The 17284-nt window shown below is 37.0% G+C and overlaps 1 protein-coding gene across 3 annotated transcripts in view; it reads right to left on the reverse strand.

The window, feature by feature from the left end:
- Window positions 1-73: 73 nt before the first annotated feature.
- The window catches only part of GSK3B (glycogen synthase kinase 3 beta), a 156191-nt gene continuing 138980 nt past the window's right edge, over window positions 74-17284 (reverse strand). For 2 of the 3 annotated variants that reach the window (XM_041002660.1, XM_041002661.1), the window contains 2 exons: window positions 16694-16792; window positions 74-5511 (listed from right to left, as the gene is read on the reverse strand). In XM_041002660.1, coding sequence (XP_040858594.1) covers window positions 5444-5511; window positions 16694-16792 — 167 coding nt within the window. In that variant the 3' untranslated portion in view covers window positions 74-5443. Of the gene's footprint in view, window positions 5512-11030; window positions 11081-16693; window positions 16793-17284 lie in introns of those variants that run through there. The other variant, XM_041002662.1, reaches the window with a different exon arrangement.

Below are 17284 nucleotides of genomic sequence, written 5' to 3' on the forward strand. Positions count from 1 at the left end.
TATTAATTATTTTGCAACTGTTGGTGGAATTAGCCAACCCCATCACCACATCAATAAAGAACACCAGACTATATCGAATATAAATTTGTTTTTATTGAAGCAGCAGTCACATGACCTTATATCTAGCCTTTAGGTCAGGCTGGACAGTGAACCAGCCCTTAAAAAAAAAAAGAAGTTTGTTTTTGCACTAAGAGACATAACATGTTTACATACATCATCCAGTACTGGAAATGAGCAGACTCAAAACACAACATGTGTTGGTTACCTGGGAGGTACAGTCCCACTGTTTGTGGTGTTCATATAGTTTACAGAGACCCCCAAAGACCATTACTAATAGGATGAGAATTAAAAGAAAATACAGCGACACAAAACCATGAACACAGTAATCAAAGACAGCAGCTTATACATGTTTTTACAATTGTCCCTTTCTGGGATGTTTTCTTTCAAAGCAGTGTCTGCGAAGCTTCCTCTATTTCAAATCCAAAGGCTTCTGGGATGGAAGCTGCACCTCTTTTGGCAGTACGATGGAGATCATCTGAAAACACGCCAAGTGATGTTCCTATTTTGATCTTAGTAACAAAGATTCATGTTTCCTCTGGAACAGAGATGGCGGTGTGACTACATATTGCAGTGGTAAAATAGGCAGGGTGGAGAAAGAGGGTTGTGTACTGAAATAAAGACCACACACTTGTGAATTTTAATTTCATTTCCAGGCTAACCTACTTTTTATTTAATGCAAATTACAGTACCAGTTAACTATTTCCAAACCAAGTCACATAGAACGAAATGTATTTACAAGGGAATGGGGAAAGGGAAAATAAACATTGAGCATACTTTTCACAAAAAAGTTTATATTTAAAAAGAAAAAAATTCAGTCACAGAGGCATTCAAGTAGCAATAATGTTATACAGTTTTGCTTTTTCCTTTATATCAAGACAGATTTGCACAAGTGTTTGCAATAGTTTGTATACAACCCACAGTCCTTTATATATATATATATATATAATAAATTTTGTTTTTTAGATCTGTTTTTAAGATGGAAGTGGTCACGCTAATTGGTATGTGTACAGGCCCAAGTGATCCATCGGCAACACATTTATAAATGCAAATTTTACAGGCAAGCACATTTTCATATATCAATCTGTATCTGCCTGTAGACAGATATAAGAAAAAAAAAGGTTAACACAAGGAAGTCTACTTTGCCAAGCTAACCCCTTATGTTCTGGTTGTCACTTTGCTTTTATTGCGGAGGTGCAAAACGGAGCAACAAACTTGAATAAAATGATATAACCCTTGTGAAAATAACCCAAATGCCAGGGATTACTTTCCAAGTCTTTCAAAGGTAGACCTCAGGCTGGGACTCTGCTGTGCCTCTAGGTGTCTCTCATTTCTGGTGGCTCAGGTATCTACCAGAAAAGACAGATTTTGTTATAAAGCAAGTTTAATTTTCCTACATGGGGGAGAAAAGTATTCTGCTCTGTGATTAGATGATCACAAACATGAATGATGGGAATTAAGATACGACTTTTGTTTCAAACAAAGTAAAACCCCCACTGGGGATCTGGCATCGGCCAAACTTCCTTTGGAAGATTCCAAAGTTAAATCCTTTAAAAAGGAGGGAAAAAAGTAAGTGAAATGCCAGTGTCTTTATATCCACAGGGATAGAGAATATAATAGTCCTCTTAGAAACTTCCACACTGGTGAAGACAGGCTGACTGGTCAGGCATTCTGTGTTAAGACACAAACCAAAAGTATGTGTCTAAAAATTAAGAGGACTTTTAAAAATGACACACGTCATTGGAAAGAAGGTGCAGTTGCCTTGCTGGGATGAACACATGTTTCAAAAAATAGCAACCTTTGGTTTGGTAAATTTTTTTTTTAATTTCTTCTACTCAAGACATATAGAGTATTTGGGAGGCAAAACAAGTACTTTTCCTTTCAAAAAAGGCCTTCATGTTGGGCAAACAGTAAGAATTAAACTGTTTTTAAAAAACTAAAATGACACCTAATTGGACGTGGGTAGATGGTCACAGAGAGGGAATGGACTAAAGTTCCCCTGTGGAAACGACAGTCCTCCGTCAACATGGCAGCACTCTAGGCCAGTGACTATCAGCCATTGCATTGTAGCATTTCAGGATCCCATGGAGCAAAACTTAATGCTACTAGGAAACTCTCATTTATTAAAACAAATGTTTTACCTCTCTCATTCGGAAGGAAGTAGGTAAGGAGTAGAGTGAGCACGTAAGGCTCTCAGAATCTGCCATTAGGACAGAGATGAGTAATACCTGGTCTGTTTGCTATCCTTCAGCTCTAGGACTCTCTGCACTCCACTAAGTCCCTGAACAGTCTAGGAAATGAAGCTGGTCACTGCTGAGGAGGAAACAGGCGTCTCAGGACTAAAACAAATGCAAGATTTCAATGAGATTACTAACATGGTTTCCTCTTCCGGCTCCTGAGCATGGCGTCTCACTGAAACTTCACTGTGGAAGGGGCAAAAAGATACGGTGGTGACTGAGCTCTTTTTTCAAAGGGAAAACTGATGAGCAGGGAAGACATGGATCAAGAAAATCAACTTAAATCTCAAAAATGAAAAACAGAAACAAAAGAACACATGGAAGCGAAGGCACTCCAAACTATATAGATACACTATACATTGCTAGAGTTATTGTTACAATAATACAGGCCGGTACCTACTGTACAGAGTTAAAACTATATGGCTTTAAAAAGCTCGTCTAACATTTTGTCTGATTATTAAACAGAATCACTGCCCTGAACAGTAACTTTTTGCTCGTTAATAACAGTTCCTGGGTCCACATATTTACATACAAAACAATAAAACTTAAATTTAAAAACATTGAATATAATGTACAAGCTTGAATTTGGTGAGGAGCTTTTCTTACTATTATTTACAGAAAGATACTCAGAGACCTGGTTCTCACTTGTATAAAAGAGTTCTGTGATCCTGCCATGATCCTTGAGAAAGAAACATCATGCACCTCAGCCCACACACGCGCACACAGAGAAAAGCACTGGACTTTTCTCCAACTCATATCCCATTTCTTGGGGGGGGGGGGTTAGGAAGTATTTCCTAAAGAAGCACTAATTCTTATGGATTCTAGCAAGTACAACAAGTCCAGAGTACTGTCTGTATCCAAATGTTTTTGGCTGGGCAGTTTGATCTGAAAACAGATCCATTTCTGACACAGTCCTGCTTGTTTAGATTCTTTATAGATCTTTTCTGAAGACGGTCTATCAGACATTCCCTTAAAGGAATTAAGCTGTTGCATATTCGGATTTCAGGCTTCTTTTAAATCTTAATTAGCTCTCAGAAGCACTATTAATAAAAACGAAAACACGACTTGTTTCATTTGGTTTGACTGAGTATGTTTCCTTTCTCAGGAACTCTGATAAAATCAGAGGTTTGAGAAACCCCTTTTGTGGTCTACCAGTTTAGCTAAACAGTGAGTGAAAACCCAGATGGCTCCCAGTTGTCCTCCTGGGTGCTGGTTCCCATTAGTAGGCAGGACGATGCTGCTGTAGTCCCACCGCGGGTCAGAAGCAGGACAGGCTGTGAGGGCCTGCGTGAGGACTGCCAAGAGACTCATTTCCAAACCATCCAGATGGTGCGGCCCCCATCACAACCACAGGTAGCAATGAGGAGGGTGAAGGGAAGTTACACAAAAACTAGGGCTGGGCCTGGCCGCCCTAAAGTTAGTTACTGGCTACCCTTGGAAAGTGTGTGGGAAAGGAACAGACAGGAGGGAAAGGCGGCCATTACTCATGTGATCTTTAAATGTAAAATACAACTGATTGTGCCTTAAAGATTCATAGGTCAAGTAATGGCCCATAAGCACCAAGGTGACGATAGTTCAGTTCAGAGTATATAAGGCCCACATAGATGTCAACCTTAAAGTTGCAAAACAAACTAGTTGTGAAAATCTATTTCCTCATTGCAAACGTAACCTTTCCATCCTTCTTGCATTCCAAGGAATATTGCTTTTTCTTCAAAAACAGAGACAGATTCTTACAGTATGAACTGATACACAAAGAAAACAGAAACAAAAACTCTTAACAAGGTTTTGGGGGAGAAACATTCTTCTTATGCTTCAACCAGTCAGTTTTGATATTATAGACAAAACAAAAAGAGGCAGTATTCAATATATGTATATATAACATATATACACACATTTATATAATCAGCTTTCCTATAAAGTCAGCAGGTACAGGTGACTGCTTATCATTGTGATGTGTAGTTTTTAATACCCCTACCATCTAAAATCATCATGGCCTATCTGACATGCATCAATAAATAAATTTAAAAAGCATGAGGTTAAAAAAAGCTGAAAATTAAATACAGATTCTAGATTTGGATTTAAAATTAGAGCTATGTATGTAGAATGTGGCAAGTTCTGCAAGCTCAATTTTCAGTTTATAAAATATGAAAAATAAACCAGTAGACTGTTGCAGTTCACATTTAATTCTAATATCCTCTCAAGTGTATCTTTCCAAGGGAAACAACTGCAGAAAAACAGTCCAAACTCCTTCACAGTGGTGAGATCTGCCCCTGGTCCAGGCTTCTCAGCCCTGACCTCTGCAACCTCAGGGGCCTGCCCAACACCCTCCTCTGTCTCCTCCTATGTCACTAGGTTCAAACTGTAACATGATTTGGAGAGAAGCTTTGGTCAGGCAAGTAAAGATCCAGCCGCTGAGCAGGCATGTCAGAGTCCTGCTCGCTACTGCTCCTACAGAAGCTTCTTCACCACCAGCCCTGATTAAGAACAACAGAAAATCCTGGACAAATTGATGAACAATTTGCCTGTTGGAGTGTCAACCTGTATTAACTTCCCTCAGTTACAAATGATACACTTTTCTTTTTTGTCTGCCACACCTGCCACCAACATGCCAAAGGCCAGGTTTTCAAATACCCGAGGATGTGGATTCATTTTGCAATTGACATTTCAAGTCCCTGTTGAATTATACCCACTAAGCTCCCAACCAATTTCAAGCTGTGTACTATACCAAAGTCTTACACTTTTGAAAAGAAAACTTTCAGCACAGAATAAGGTTTTCTTTTGTGGAAGGGGCATGAGGCAGGAGTCCTGTTTTTAAAGTATACAACAGCAGACTTTTGATTTAAAAAAAAAGAAAAAGAAAGAAAAAGATTGTCGTGGGAGACAGATTGTGTGTTCTAGTGCTCCGTTTTCCCCTCCCCACAACCCCTCCCACCCCTGGATTTCCCTCAAAGTGAGAATACAATGAAATTGTTGTATTTATAGATATTTTACAAGGTTAAATAAGAACAACAACAATAATAAAAAATTGAACACTAAAATGAACAGATTTTTTTTCTCTTTTTAATTTTCTTTCCAAACGTGACCAGTGTTGCTGAGTGACACTCAAGTAACTGGTGGTTCCTCCTGTGCAGCTGGCTGCTCGGGACTGCTCAGGTGGAGTTGGAAGCTGATGCAGAAGCAGCACTATTGCTTGGGCCTCGGTCTCCAGCATTAGCATCTGTGAATGCAAAGTCCCAAGAAAGCATAAGCAATGCTGTAATATCCCCCAAAGAACAACCACTGTGTACTGTGTAGATTTCCTAGTGGTTATCTGGAATAATGTTTTAAACACAATTAATGCTGCATAATTTGAATTTCTTTCTGTTTGTGGCTAAGTCCATGTTTTGGCATGATCCTGGTAGAGGGAACACAATGTCTTTGAATAAGTTCGACTCCCATAATCTGTGCACACTACAGCGGGGATCACTCAGTTGTAGTCTGGGTCACTTGAAAACAGATAAACAGTGGGAAAATTTGCTAACAATTCTGAATTGTGTGATAATATGCCATCTGTTTAAGCAGGCGAATGGGTGGAGGCAATGAAAATAATATGGATCCGTGCTGATATGCAGTAGTACACAAATCTCAGTTGCTTATTTTCTAAGTACATTCACCCTCTGTTATTCACACAGATGAAAAATAGGCAACTAGTAAAAAAAGAAACAGCCACTATTGCACCAAATTACTTTTTGAATTAAGCATCTTATAGTCACATATGTTGGCCATAAGAACATACGTTGCCCAGTCCTTTGAAAGCATGACAATGTCACATCTAACCAATGTTCCCATTAAAGATCTATCATTATTTCACAGCATCCTTTAATATTCAAGTGCGCTTATAATTATACCCAGATTGGCCCAGTATCTTGGTAGGCAGCAAACAACTGTTTTCAGTGGCTAATCAGGTTGCATCAGCATCTGGGTCATTATATCTAATGACTTGGAGTGTACTTGTTTCCTTTTGTGTTGAAGAATTTATGCAGAAGCCCTGAGCAAGAGAGATGGCTTGAATAGGACAGGCCACCTCCCAGGACCACCTCTTTAGGAGCTACAATCCTTGACATCAAAAGGAATCCAGGCGCCTTTGTCTTTCTAGGACTGAAGGGATTTGTAGATCTCTCATAATCTATGATAAGCAGAGAAACCTACACCATGGCTAAACGCAACGTTTGGCACTAGACACAAGTTACTTACTGGATACATAGGAAATCTTAACTGAAGGATTAGCTGTCTGTAAATATTTCTATATTCACTTTAAAAATACGATACTTATTTTCTAAGTTCCTGAGTTTTTGCTCCCCAAACAATCTGCTGTCACATACATTTAACTCAGGCACTGGGGAAAGAAACATGAATATCTTTTAATTTAAACAGTTAATGTTTTCTTTTTTCTCCCTAAAACTTTTAAGAATATCTTTAAACTTTTAAAAGTTGTGCAAAGAATTCCCATGTCTCACATATATCTTACATTAGTGTGGTACACGTCATAATTTACAAATTACACCCAGCTTTCCCTGTGGGCCACTCATATTAGTACAACTTGTCGCAGTTAATGAAACACACCTAGGTTCCCCTTATTTATTTATCCAGACTTCCATCCCTCTTAGTCTCTAAGTAATCAAGATTTTGTGTTCACACTTAGTATATATTTTTTATGCTATCATGTATGAGGGAGAACATGTAGTATCTGTGTTTTTGTTCACTCAATATGATGTCCTCCTGGTCCATTCATTTGATGCAAATGACAATTCTGAATCTTTTTTTTATGAGTGAAAAGTATTATACTTTGTATACATGCCACATATTATTTATCCATTGATCTGATGGAGATCTTGTTTGATTTTTTCTCTCACTATTGTAAATAGGGCTACAATATATATATTCGTGGAGCCAGCATATCTCTGATACAATTATTTCACATCTTTCTGGTATATACCCAAGTAGTGGAACTGTTGTATATTATGGCTATTCTATTTGAAGTTTTTAAAGAAATCTCCACCTGTTTAACACAGTGGTCATATCAGTTTACATTCCCACCAACAGTATGCAAGAGTTCTCCTTTCCCTACATGTTCACCAGCATATTTTTTTTAATAACGGCCTTGTGTAGTCATTTAAAAAAAACATATATTTGAAAGGCAGAGAGAGAGAGAGCGCGAGCGAGAGAGAGAGAGAAAGAAAGAAAGGACAATCTTCCATCCACTGGTTTACTCCCAAATGGTCACAACATTGAGGCTGGACCACCTTGAAGCAGGAGCTTGGAACTCTAGTCATTACCTGAGCCATTCTCCACTGCTTTCAAATCAGAAGCATTAGCAAGGAGCTGGATGTGAAGTGGAACAACCAGGATTTGAAATGGTGACCATGTGGGATGCCAGCAACCCAGGTGGCAGCTAATATACCGTGCCCAATGTGGGCCCCAAATCACAATTTAATTCATTAAATTTCTGCAAAACCCCCATAACTACTCATAAGTGTCTTACCATGTAAGTAAGTGTGAACATTATGGCATTAGAGTTCATTAGGTTCTCAGCGATCACAGCATACAGTTTTATTAACTTATCAATACAGCATATGAACAGGTGGCAACAGAAGGTACAGGAATAGAATCTATGTGTTTTTTTTTTTAATTTTTGGTACAATTATGTAGGGTCTGGAATACCCTCCAAAATCTGACCCCCGACTTATTTTCCCCATATTGTTACAATATTATAGTCCTTCATAACAAGTTATAATCCCATCAGTCTGTTATTTAAGTGTGCCCCGACACTGCTGGTAGAGACAATGAGAATCTACTCTTAAAACCCAGGTAAGACTGCCTTTTCTAATAATTATGTCTAATATTTCATTTTTGATTGCGGTCTTCCTCAGGCAAAATTTGCTTAAAATGAGTTTCACCAACAATGACCATCTAAATTCTCTAGTCAATACCAGTATCAATTAGGCTCTTTCCTCCAGGTCATGTAGGAAGATGAAATGAAGTGGAGCAACTAGGACACAAATCAGTGTCCACGTGGGATATTGGCAACACAGATGGCAGCTTTACCCCACTACACTACAATATTTTCCTCCAACAACATATACTTCAATACTAGTATATTAGTAAGAGGACATACTTTGGGTATTCTAAATTAGATCTTTTGTGTTTTACATAGTAGCCTGTACAGTTGAGAATATTAAGTATAATACAATTCTCTAGTTTACACTGTTCTCTCCCAAGCACAACTAACCAAGTATGTCTCATGAGAAGTCAAGTTCTCGAAAAGACAACAGTTTGGCAGCCTGAAATACTCTATTTATGCTATGTAGTTAGCCCAGAATGTTCCTATGCAAGTTCTTCCAATTGAAAATGCCTGCACTACAAAACAATGTCCTGGAAATCAGTGTTATTAATTAGCATGAACAAACAAGAATACTTACCAGAATGAAAATACACTCCAAACATATATGTTAAATATAAATAACATATTTGCAATGCATATTTATATATAAATACACATTGAAATAATATCCATACTATTGAAATAAAATGCCAATTATGAGGAGGAATCATTTTTACTTTTATCTTAGAATACCTACAATTATTTTGGCAATTTTGTGTGCACAATGAGGGAGACCACCACCAGTTCTTTCATATTATTCTGAGAAAAACATGCTGCAATGAGGTATCAAAGTGGCCTTCAGTCACTGTAAAAACAGCAGTGAAATTTAGACATTCTGTTTAAGCTTCCTGTTGATTTACCTGGAAAGGCAGTGGATGATGGCCCAAGTTCCTAGAGCTCTACAACCCACATGGGAGACTGAAACAGAGGTCCCTGGCTCTCAGCTTTGGTCTGGCCCAGCCCTGGCTGTTACATACACTTGGGAGTGAAAAAGCAGAAGACACATCTCTACCTTTTAAGTAAATGAATCTTAAAACACACGCCCTCCCAATTTAGGAATAAAGAAGGAAAGTAAGTAAAAGTATGTGATCTCACACAAGAAACTAAGGGAACACTTAAACATCCAGAAGAATGTCTGAGAGGCTATTCACCAACTTGTTCAAAAAGATCTGAAAGTGTTTTTGGAGGAAAGAGGAAAACATCAGATAAAATTGTTGACTTCACAGAAAGAACATATTCTGCATGCACGTGCACGCACACATACGAAGAAATACCTAGTACTGTTCTGGTGAAAATAACAAGTTGCTTTGATTTTAGGACTCTATACACAGACTTATGATATAAACTTGGAACTATAACACATAGGGTGGGATCAAACTGTTTTTGATATAGCTGAGTTTGTCAAACTGAAATAATTAGAATTTCAGATGCACAGTCAATATGAGAATATAGGTGCAGCACTTTACTTACAAAAGACAGCAACATGACATGGTCATCAAGTTGTTTAATGCCTAAAAATATTTACATGCGTGCATACTCCCAACCACACTCTTGCAATAGGAAGATAGAAGATACTTGCAATAGTAGGGAACAATGTAAACTGGGACACATTTTCTAGAAGGCAATCCGACAATACATAGCAAAAGCTTCAAAAATTCCTCCAATCTTTTGAATCTACTTACAAAAATTTAAGAGAATCAGCATGGTCTTATGCAAAAATATTTTCTCAAGATTTTTCAAAAGCAATAGTTCACCCCCTCTTCTGGCACAAACCAAACCAAACTAACCTTGGACACCAATCCAAATGTCCAAGCATTAACAATTAAATTATGGCACAGTCTTAGAGTATCAGTTAAGTATTTCACAGCTACAACCTTTTACCTTCAAAATAGCATAAACACATTTCTAAAATTATTATCTATCTGTTCAGTCATATATATACTAACTTCAAATTTAAATAGTACCTGTGACTATTTTTTAGAAGAATGTGACAAATCTCTACTTTCTAAAATAATTGTATATGTTTAATACAGAAAAATTCCCATTTTTCAAAAAAAAAGGTTGTACTTCTAGGAAATTCCACATTCCTATCTGAGTTAAGAAAAACAGAAAACAAAAGGGGAAGGGTTATGAAGAAGAATAGTGAGGACTTATCCTGCATATTCTACAATAGAGTTAAGAATATATTCTTATGGCACATTTGTAAATCTGGCTTATAGGGAATCTAACAAGGGTATGAAGGATGGCAACTCTCATTTTAAAAAAGTGAGCACATTCAATAACTGACTTAATTTGCTTAATATTTCACCTCTTCAAAATGGTGGAAACAAAACAATGGCAGAAATTCCTCTGAGCTTAATTCTACCCAACCAGAAAGTACTAGTGATATGGTTAAGGGGAATTTTGAGGTGAAACTTAATAAGGACAACGGGCTATTGGTCATAACTAACTCTGAGGCAAGACAGATGTAATAAAAATTTACCAAAATAAACAGGTATTATTTTGCAGCTGCAGTGCTTAAAATACCCTAATAATGGACAAGAAACAAATTATAGATAACAATTCTGATCAAGTAATTGCATATAATCTCAATGGAACTACATGTAGGAGAACCAATTGTAAGTTTTTTTTCTGATGAATCCGTAATTTAAAATATATATAAATTTGTAAAGGGCACATATAATCAATGAAAAATAGAAAGTAACAATGTGAACCTGTAAAAATAGGCCAGAATAGGTTTAAACAGCAAAAGCTTTTCAAAACAAGATGAAAAAAGTTAAGTTCCTTGACCAGGTAAAATGACAGAGAAGACAGACCTTATCCACTGCTTAACATGATTCCCTTTTCTGTTAGAAGGGTTCTCAACCTGGAAAGGATATAACAAAAATCCTAATAAACCAATGCAACCTAAGAAAATGAGGGCAATTTATACATTTCAAATGTTTTTAAAATTCAGAACCCAAAGTCTACAAAGCAGATCTAAAATAGATTATAGAAATATACAGTTTACAAATATTTAGGCACTAGAAATTTCTTTTAAAAAGTTTAATTTCCAACTCTGACAGTGCCACGTTAAAATTTTATATATTTTATTTGAAAGACTGAGAGAGATATGTAAATAGAGGGAGGGAGGGGAGATGGAGAGAAAGGGAGGGAGGGAGAGGGGGGAGAGAAGGGGAAAGGGAGGAATAGGGAGGATAGATAGATAGATACGGAAATGGAGGGAAGGAGAGGAAGGGAGGGAGAGAGAGACCTTCCATCAACTAGTTTATTCCCAAATGCCCAAAACAGCTAGGGGCTGAAGACAGGAACCAGTAACTCCACTTAGGTCTCTCACTAGAGGAGCAGAGAACAAACCAGTCAAGTCGTTCATTACCAGGCACCCCCCTAGGGTGTGCATTATTAGCAGGATACTGGAACTGGAAGAGAGCTGGGACTGGAATTCAGGCATTCTGATGATACAGGAAGAGAGGGTATTCTCAGTGGTGTCTGAACCACTGAGACAAAAGCCCATAATGTTCACCTTGGACTATCTTGTTTGATTTAAAAAAAAAAAAAAAGGCTGAAGGTTTTGTTGACAGCAGCAAGGCCTTTTACAAAATTTTTTGTATGATTTATATATAAATCAGTAGTTTAAGGTCAATCTATAGTTAAGTAAATAAGAGGTAATCAATCACTCAGAGACCAACAGAAGAGTAATAGCTAGTAAGCTTTGTTAGTTCCATTTAACTATCACTCTAACTTGAGCAAAGACAAAACATCTATAGTAGGCTCTGATTTATCCTCTTTGACATATTAATAAAGTCAGCTGCATAGAAGTAAAGCATGGATATGTTTATAAAATGTGCAGGTGGTAAATAACGGTATAGAAACAGAAAATATCCAGCTATAGTATAGAAAATGGTCATTAGTAGTGAGAAAACGTCAGCCATCATTAAATGACTTGTTTGGTTCTGAACAATCCCTTGGTAAAATTACAGAGTGGAAGAAGCTGTAAGGGAATTAATTGCAGGGTGAAAAGGAATACATTTTCTTACAGTTGGTGTCATAAACACACATGCTCATTCTTTTTTTTTTTTAATCAACAACAATGTATTATGTGACACAGTTCCATAGGTACTACATGCTCATTCTTGTACTAAGTTTCCAGTTACTGATTATACTTCATTGTGAGATGATTACTTTCCTATAAATTAGTGGTTTAAAAAATTTGAAGATTTATTTGAAAGAAGCAGTGATAGAGAGGGAGAGATACAGACAAAGGCCTTCCTTCTACTGGTTCACTCCCCAAGTGGCCGCCAACAGTCAGGGCTGAGCCAGGTTGAAGGCAGGAGGCTAGGACTTCACCATGACTTCCCACATGGCAGGGGCCATTCAACCTCTTCAGCTTTCCCTGGGGCATTAGCAGCGAGTGGGATCAGAAAGGGAGCAGTTAGTGGTGGTTTAATCCTCTGAGATAATGCTGGCCCCTCAACTTTGCTTTTAATAGCAAAATCATTACACTGAAAAAAAAAAAAAAACCCAAACCCTTACTCGTAAAGTAAATTGAATAAAGACAAAAAATTGTTAGAGATGAAATTCCATACCACATCTAATAACTAAACTCTAACGCTGGACCTACCTGAAGTGGTTCATATTCTGTTAGTAAAGCTGTACTATCTCAGGACTTAATTATAACTGCTGATTCTGCCCTAAATAGAGTGAATGATATAACCAGGTGTGGTGAGAAGAAACTTAATTTATTATATATGTAATCTCAAAATAAGAAGTACATTTTATGGAATTACAGTTAGTTGTAATTGTCAAGGAATTCTCATGTCAATCAGAGTCATCATAACCCACCGCATTGCTTTCAGATATTGAAGAATTATACATAATTTTTTTTTGGGGGGGAAGCAGTCAACATCTGATTCGTAATTTAACATTTGTTTTAATTTTTATGTTTCTATTTAGATCTTACCCACCATAAAAACAAGTTACCAACATGATTCATAACATTTAAAAATGTTCTCCACAGAGATCTGAATATGAATGTCCACAAACTTCATAAAAGCAGAAATTCTACGTTTCAAACTGGCACTTTTTTTTGCTTTATATATACAAATCGAAAATTTATCATTTTACAGTTTGCTATACAAGGAAATCTTAAAAGGTTAATATAAAATCCACATTGTTTTTTCTTTCTTTATTCTGTGTTTTTCTTTTTTAAAGATTTATCTATTTTTATTGGAAAGGCAGATCTATAAAAAGAAAACATATAGAGAAAGATCTTCCATTTGTTGGTTTACTTCCCCAAATGGAAGTAATGGCCAGAGCTGAGCCAAACGGAAGCCAGGAGCCAGGAGCTTCTCTTGAGTCTCCCACATGAGTGCAAGGTCACAAGGATAGGAAGTGGAGCAGCCCTGACACCAACTGGCTCCAATATGGATCTTGGTGCTTGCAAACTGAGGATTTAGCCACTGAGCCATTGTGCAGAGCCCAAGCAGAGGACAGTCTTACAAAACGAATGTCAGCATTGCCTTCCAATGCCTAAGTTTATATTGACGTGCCTGGTTCTGTTCCTGGTTGGCAATAACAATAACTAAAAATTGTAGCAGCAGCTTCCTTTACTAACAGTCAAAATGATCAAGCAAAACTCCTGCATACTTTGTATAGTTTATATTGCTTCTCACAACTCTACTACAGGTATTTACTATTTTTGTTTTATGGATAAGAAAACTGAAGCTAAGAGAACAGAGGACATATAAACTCTAAAGTCTCTGTAAACACTGTAACTGACACTGCCAAATTCTTATTTAAAATATACATACTTATATATTTAAATATAGTTATTGAGGTCATAAATCACTTGTTCTAGACTAGCATTTTCTGAAGTACTATTTGGCCCCATAGAAAACTATTTTTCGGGTCTGGTGCGATAGCACAGTGGTTAAAGTCCTTGCCTTGCAAGCGCCAGAATCCCATATGGGCGCCAGTTCTAATCCCGGCAGCCCCGCTTCTCATCCAGCTCCCTGCTTGTGGCGTGGAAAAGCAGCTGAGGTTGGCCCAAAGCCTTGGGACCCTGCACCTGCACGGGAGACCTGGAAGAGCTCCTGGTTCTTGGCTTCACATTGGCTCAGCTCCAGCCATTGCAGTGACTTGGGGAGTGAACCATCGGATGGAAGATATTCCTCTCTGTCTCTCCTCCTCTCTGTATATCTGCCTTTCCAATAAAAATAAATAAATCTTAAAAAAATTTTTTTTCTTTTAACTATGACTACTATGGTATCATGTTTTAGGTTTATTTCAATGGGCATTTAAATAATCTATTCATATAAAACTATTACATTTAATGTTAGGATGTTGATAAGAAGTTCATTTACTAAAATAAAATCTGAGCTCTTATAGCAGAATAGCAGGGCCATAAATATTACTTCCTTAAGCCACCAGAATACTTTTTATCTAATCAATGGTGGATTAGAAAAAATCATTTGAAAGGCATAGTGATGTCGAGAAAGAGAGTATGTTATACACTCCACCAGCAGGTCTCTTATGTACCGACTTATTGATTAAATACACAGTACTATTGACTACGCTACAATCAAAACTAGAACTGGGAACTCAACCCAGGTCTCCTGTAGGATTGCAAGGATCTAAGTACTTAAGCCATTCATACTACCTCCCAGGATATTTGTCAGCAGGGAACTGAAATCAGGAATCGAGCTCGGACTTGAACCCAGCCAGTATGATGCGGGATGCAGGCATCTGAAGCAGCATCTTACCTGCTATAAAAATGCCTGCTTCCACAACTGGAAAGTTTAACAGATATTCTTCATTTAGTCACTAGGAACATCTCAGAGTAAGACAAGAAATCTTTGGTGCTCAAAATTTATGCTCTGTGAACTAATTCTATTTCTGGCCTCCATTACTATTCCTTATACCCTGTAAATTTTGGAGTAAACTCTCAATAAAACTGTAATGTCAGTTTCCACTTTTTAACTACCTCTGACTTTTAATTGCTGTAACAATATCCTTCCAATAATGTAGGATTTTTGTGAATGCTATACTTCATTTCAAATCAACACGTAAATTAGGTTATACCAGGCTTCTACCAGGAAGACAGTCTACCCCAAACTTTGGGCTAAATCAATAATGAGTTTGGCAGGCAACCCACACTAAAAAAAGTTATTTCAAATTATTGAAACTTACCAATCATAATTCTCATGTGTATATTAAGTCTGAAACAATTCTAAGAATACTTTGGAAAGAAGTTCAAGAAGTGTATAGATTCAGAGTTAGTATCTACTTTGTGCTGTGAACAACCAAATTAACCCAACCTGGGACATTATGCATTATGTTAATCAGCAGCTCATTTACAGTTGTGTTTTCTTCCTGAATAAGGCATAGTTTTTTAAAAAAGTATATTTATATTTAGAATAACTTAAAGAACATTTCAGCGCATCTTTGATTTTTACATTACCTTAGATCTGCATTTCAGCTTTATAGATTGAGACTTTGAACTAGAAAAAAGACCTTTCTTTATAGTATTTCCTATATCGAATTCAGGACTAGAATGAGGTGTCTGTAATCTTCATTGGAAGATTAAGATCAAATTCAAACAAAAAAAGACAACAGATGGAATCTGATCTTCACTGTTGAGTGCTAAGAATTATTCATCAAAGTCTATTTCCTGCAGCAAAAACACTCTCAATAAAAATGGGTCTGGATCCATCTTGGTTTAATGTGACATAGGATATAATTAAAATAACAGCCAGTCCTTGCCATCTGATTTTTGTTGTTGGTAGTGGTGGTGGTGTGGATTATAGGTACCAAATTATAAGATTTTTACCTTGCTACCTATTATAATTTCTACCTTCTTTATCTAGTCATTGGTTGGAGAAACTTTAACTCACTGAAGGACTGTGTGTTTTCAGAGTATCTTCAGTGACAGTAATCTCCATGAATCAGTCCCCACTACCATCTGGCTAAGGGACCAGCAGCACAACCTAGCTCTAAGCTGGGAGTTCATGGAAGACATACTTTTAAGAGACTGGAGCCTAGTCACATCCTGATCTAAATCTCAGCTGAAAGTGCTTTCTTTGTTTCAGTTTTAGCCTTTCCAAATGAATAGGAATATACCAACTTACATTTTATACTTCTTATGAATTTCTCTAGTGTAATATAATTTACCAGGAAGGCATTCAGTAACATATCTGCACACATAGTTTTCTGCTGTAAGCATTTCACTGATACATAGTAAAAATAACTACGGTAACAGAATTAAGAAGATATTTATATTATATACTTTATACATAAAATATTTGTATAATTGTTTTATGCTTTTTGTAAAATATCAGCATTTTACTCATATTTCCTCATTTGCCTGCACCATGTTTTTACAATGTAAGAATTAAATGCTCACACTCATCACATGAAATGGTGATTTTTTTTTTTGCAGTTTTTTTTTTTTTTTAAACAGGAGACATTTAAGTGTCCTTACCTGAGGCTGCTGTGGCATTTGTGGGGGTTGAAGCAGCTGCTTGAATTCTAGCATGAGGAGGGATAAGGATGGTAGCCAAAGGTGGATTACTTGACAGTTCTAGAAGAGGTAAGACAAAAGTGTTACTATAGTTCATTCTAAACCTACTGGTAACACTAAACGTAAATTACTACATTTACATAATAGTTTCATGGAAAAAGAACACATGACTAACCCATATCTGTAACTCAATCATGAGCTAGCCATCAGCTTTCACAGAAACACTGTGGTGCGTTAAGATATGTCTGAGAACAGCAGTGGTGAAAAGTTTGAGGCTTAGCATATTAGTAAGACATGCTCTGCTTTTTTATGAACTTAAATACATTAGCTCTTCCCACTGTACTCTAGCAGAATACGGCTATGGAACTGAGGTTGATGATGTCACAGCAAAAAGAGAAAGAGTATGGTCTGTGTGTCTAAGCATGTGAAAACTGGCTCTAAAGACCAACCCATCGAACTGCTTAAGATCCATGTAAATACCACTAGAAACAGGATTCAAGAAACACCTGTTTAAAGTTTCACTGCTTTTATTAAAAATGAGAATATCTTTAA

This window comes from Ochotona curzoniae, unplaced genomic scaffold (assembly GCF_017591425.1).
Source record: "Ochotona curzoniae isolate NIBS_2020 unplaced genomic scaffold, NIBS_Ocur_1.0 scaffold_2587, whole genome shotgun sequence".
NCBI lineage: Eukaryota > Metazoa > Chordata > Mammalia > Lagomorpha > Ochotonidae > Ochotona > Ochotona curzoniae.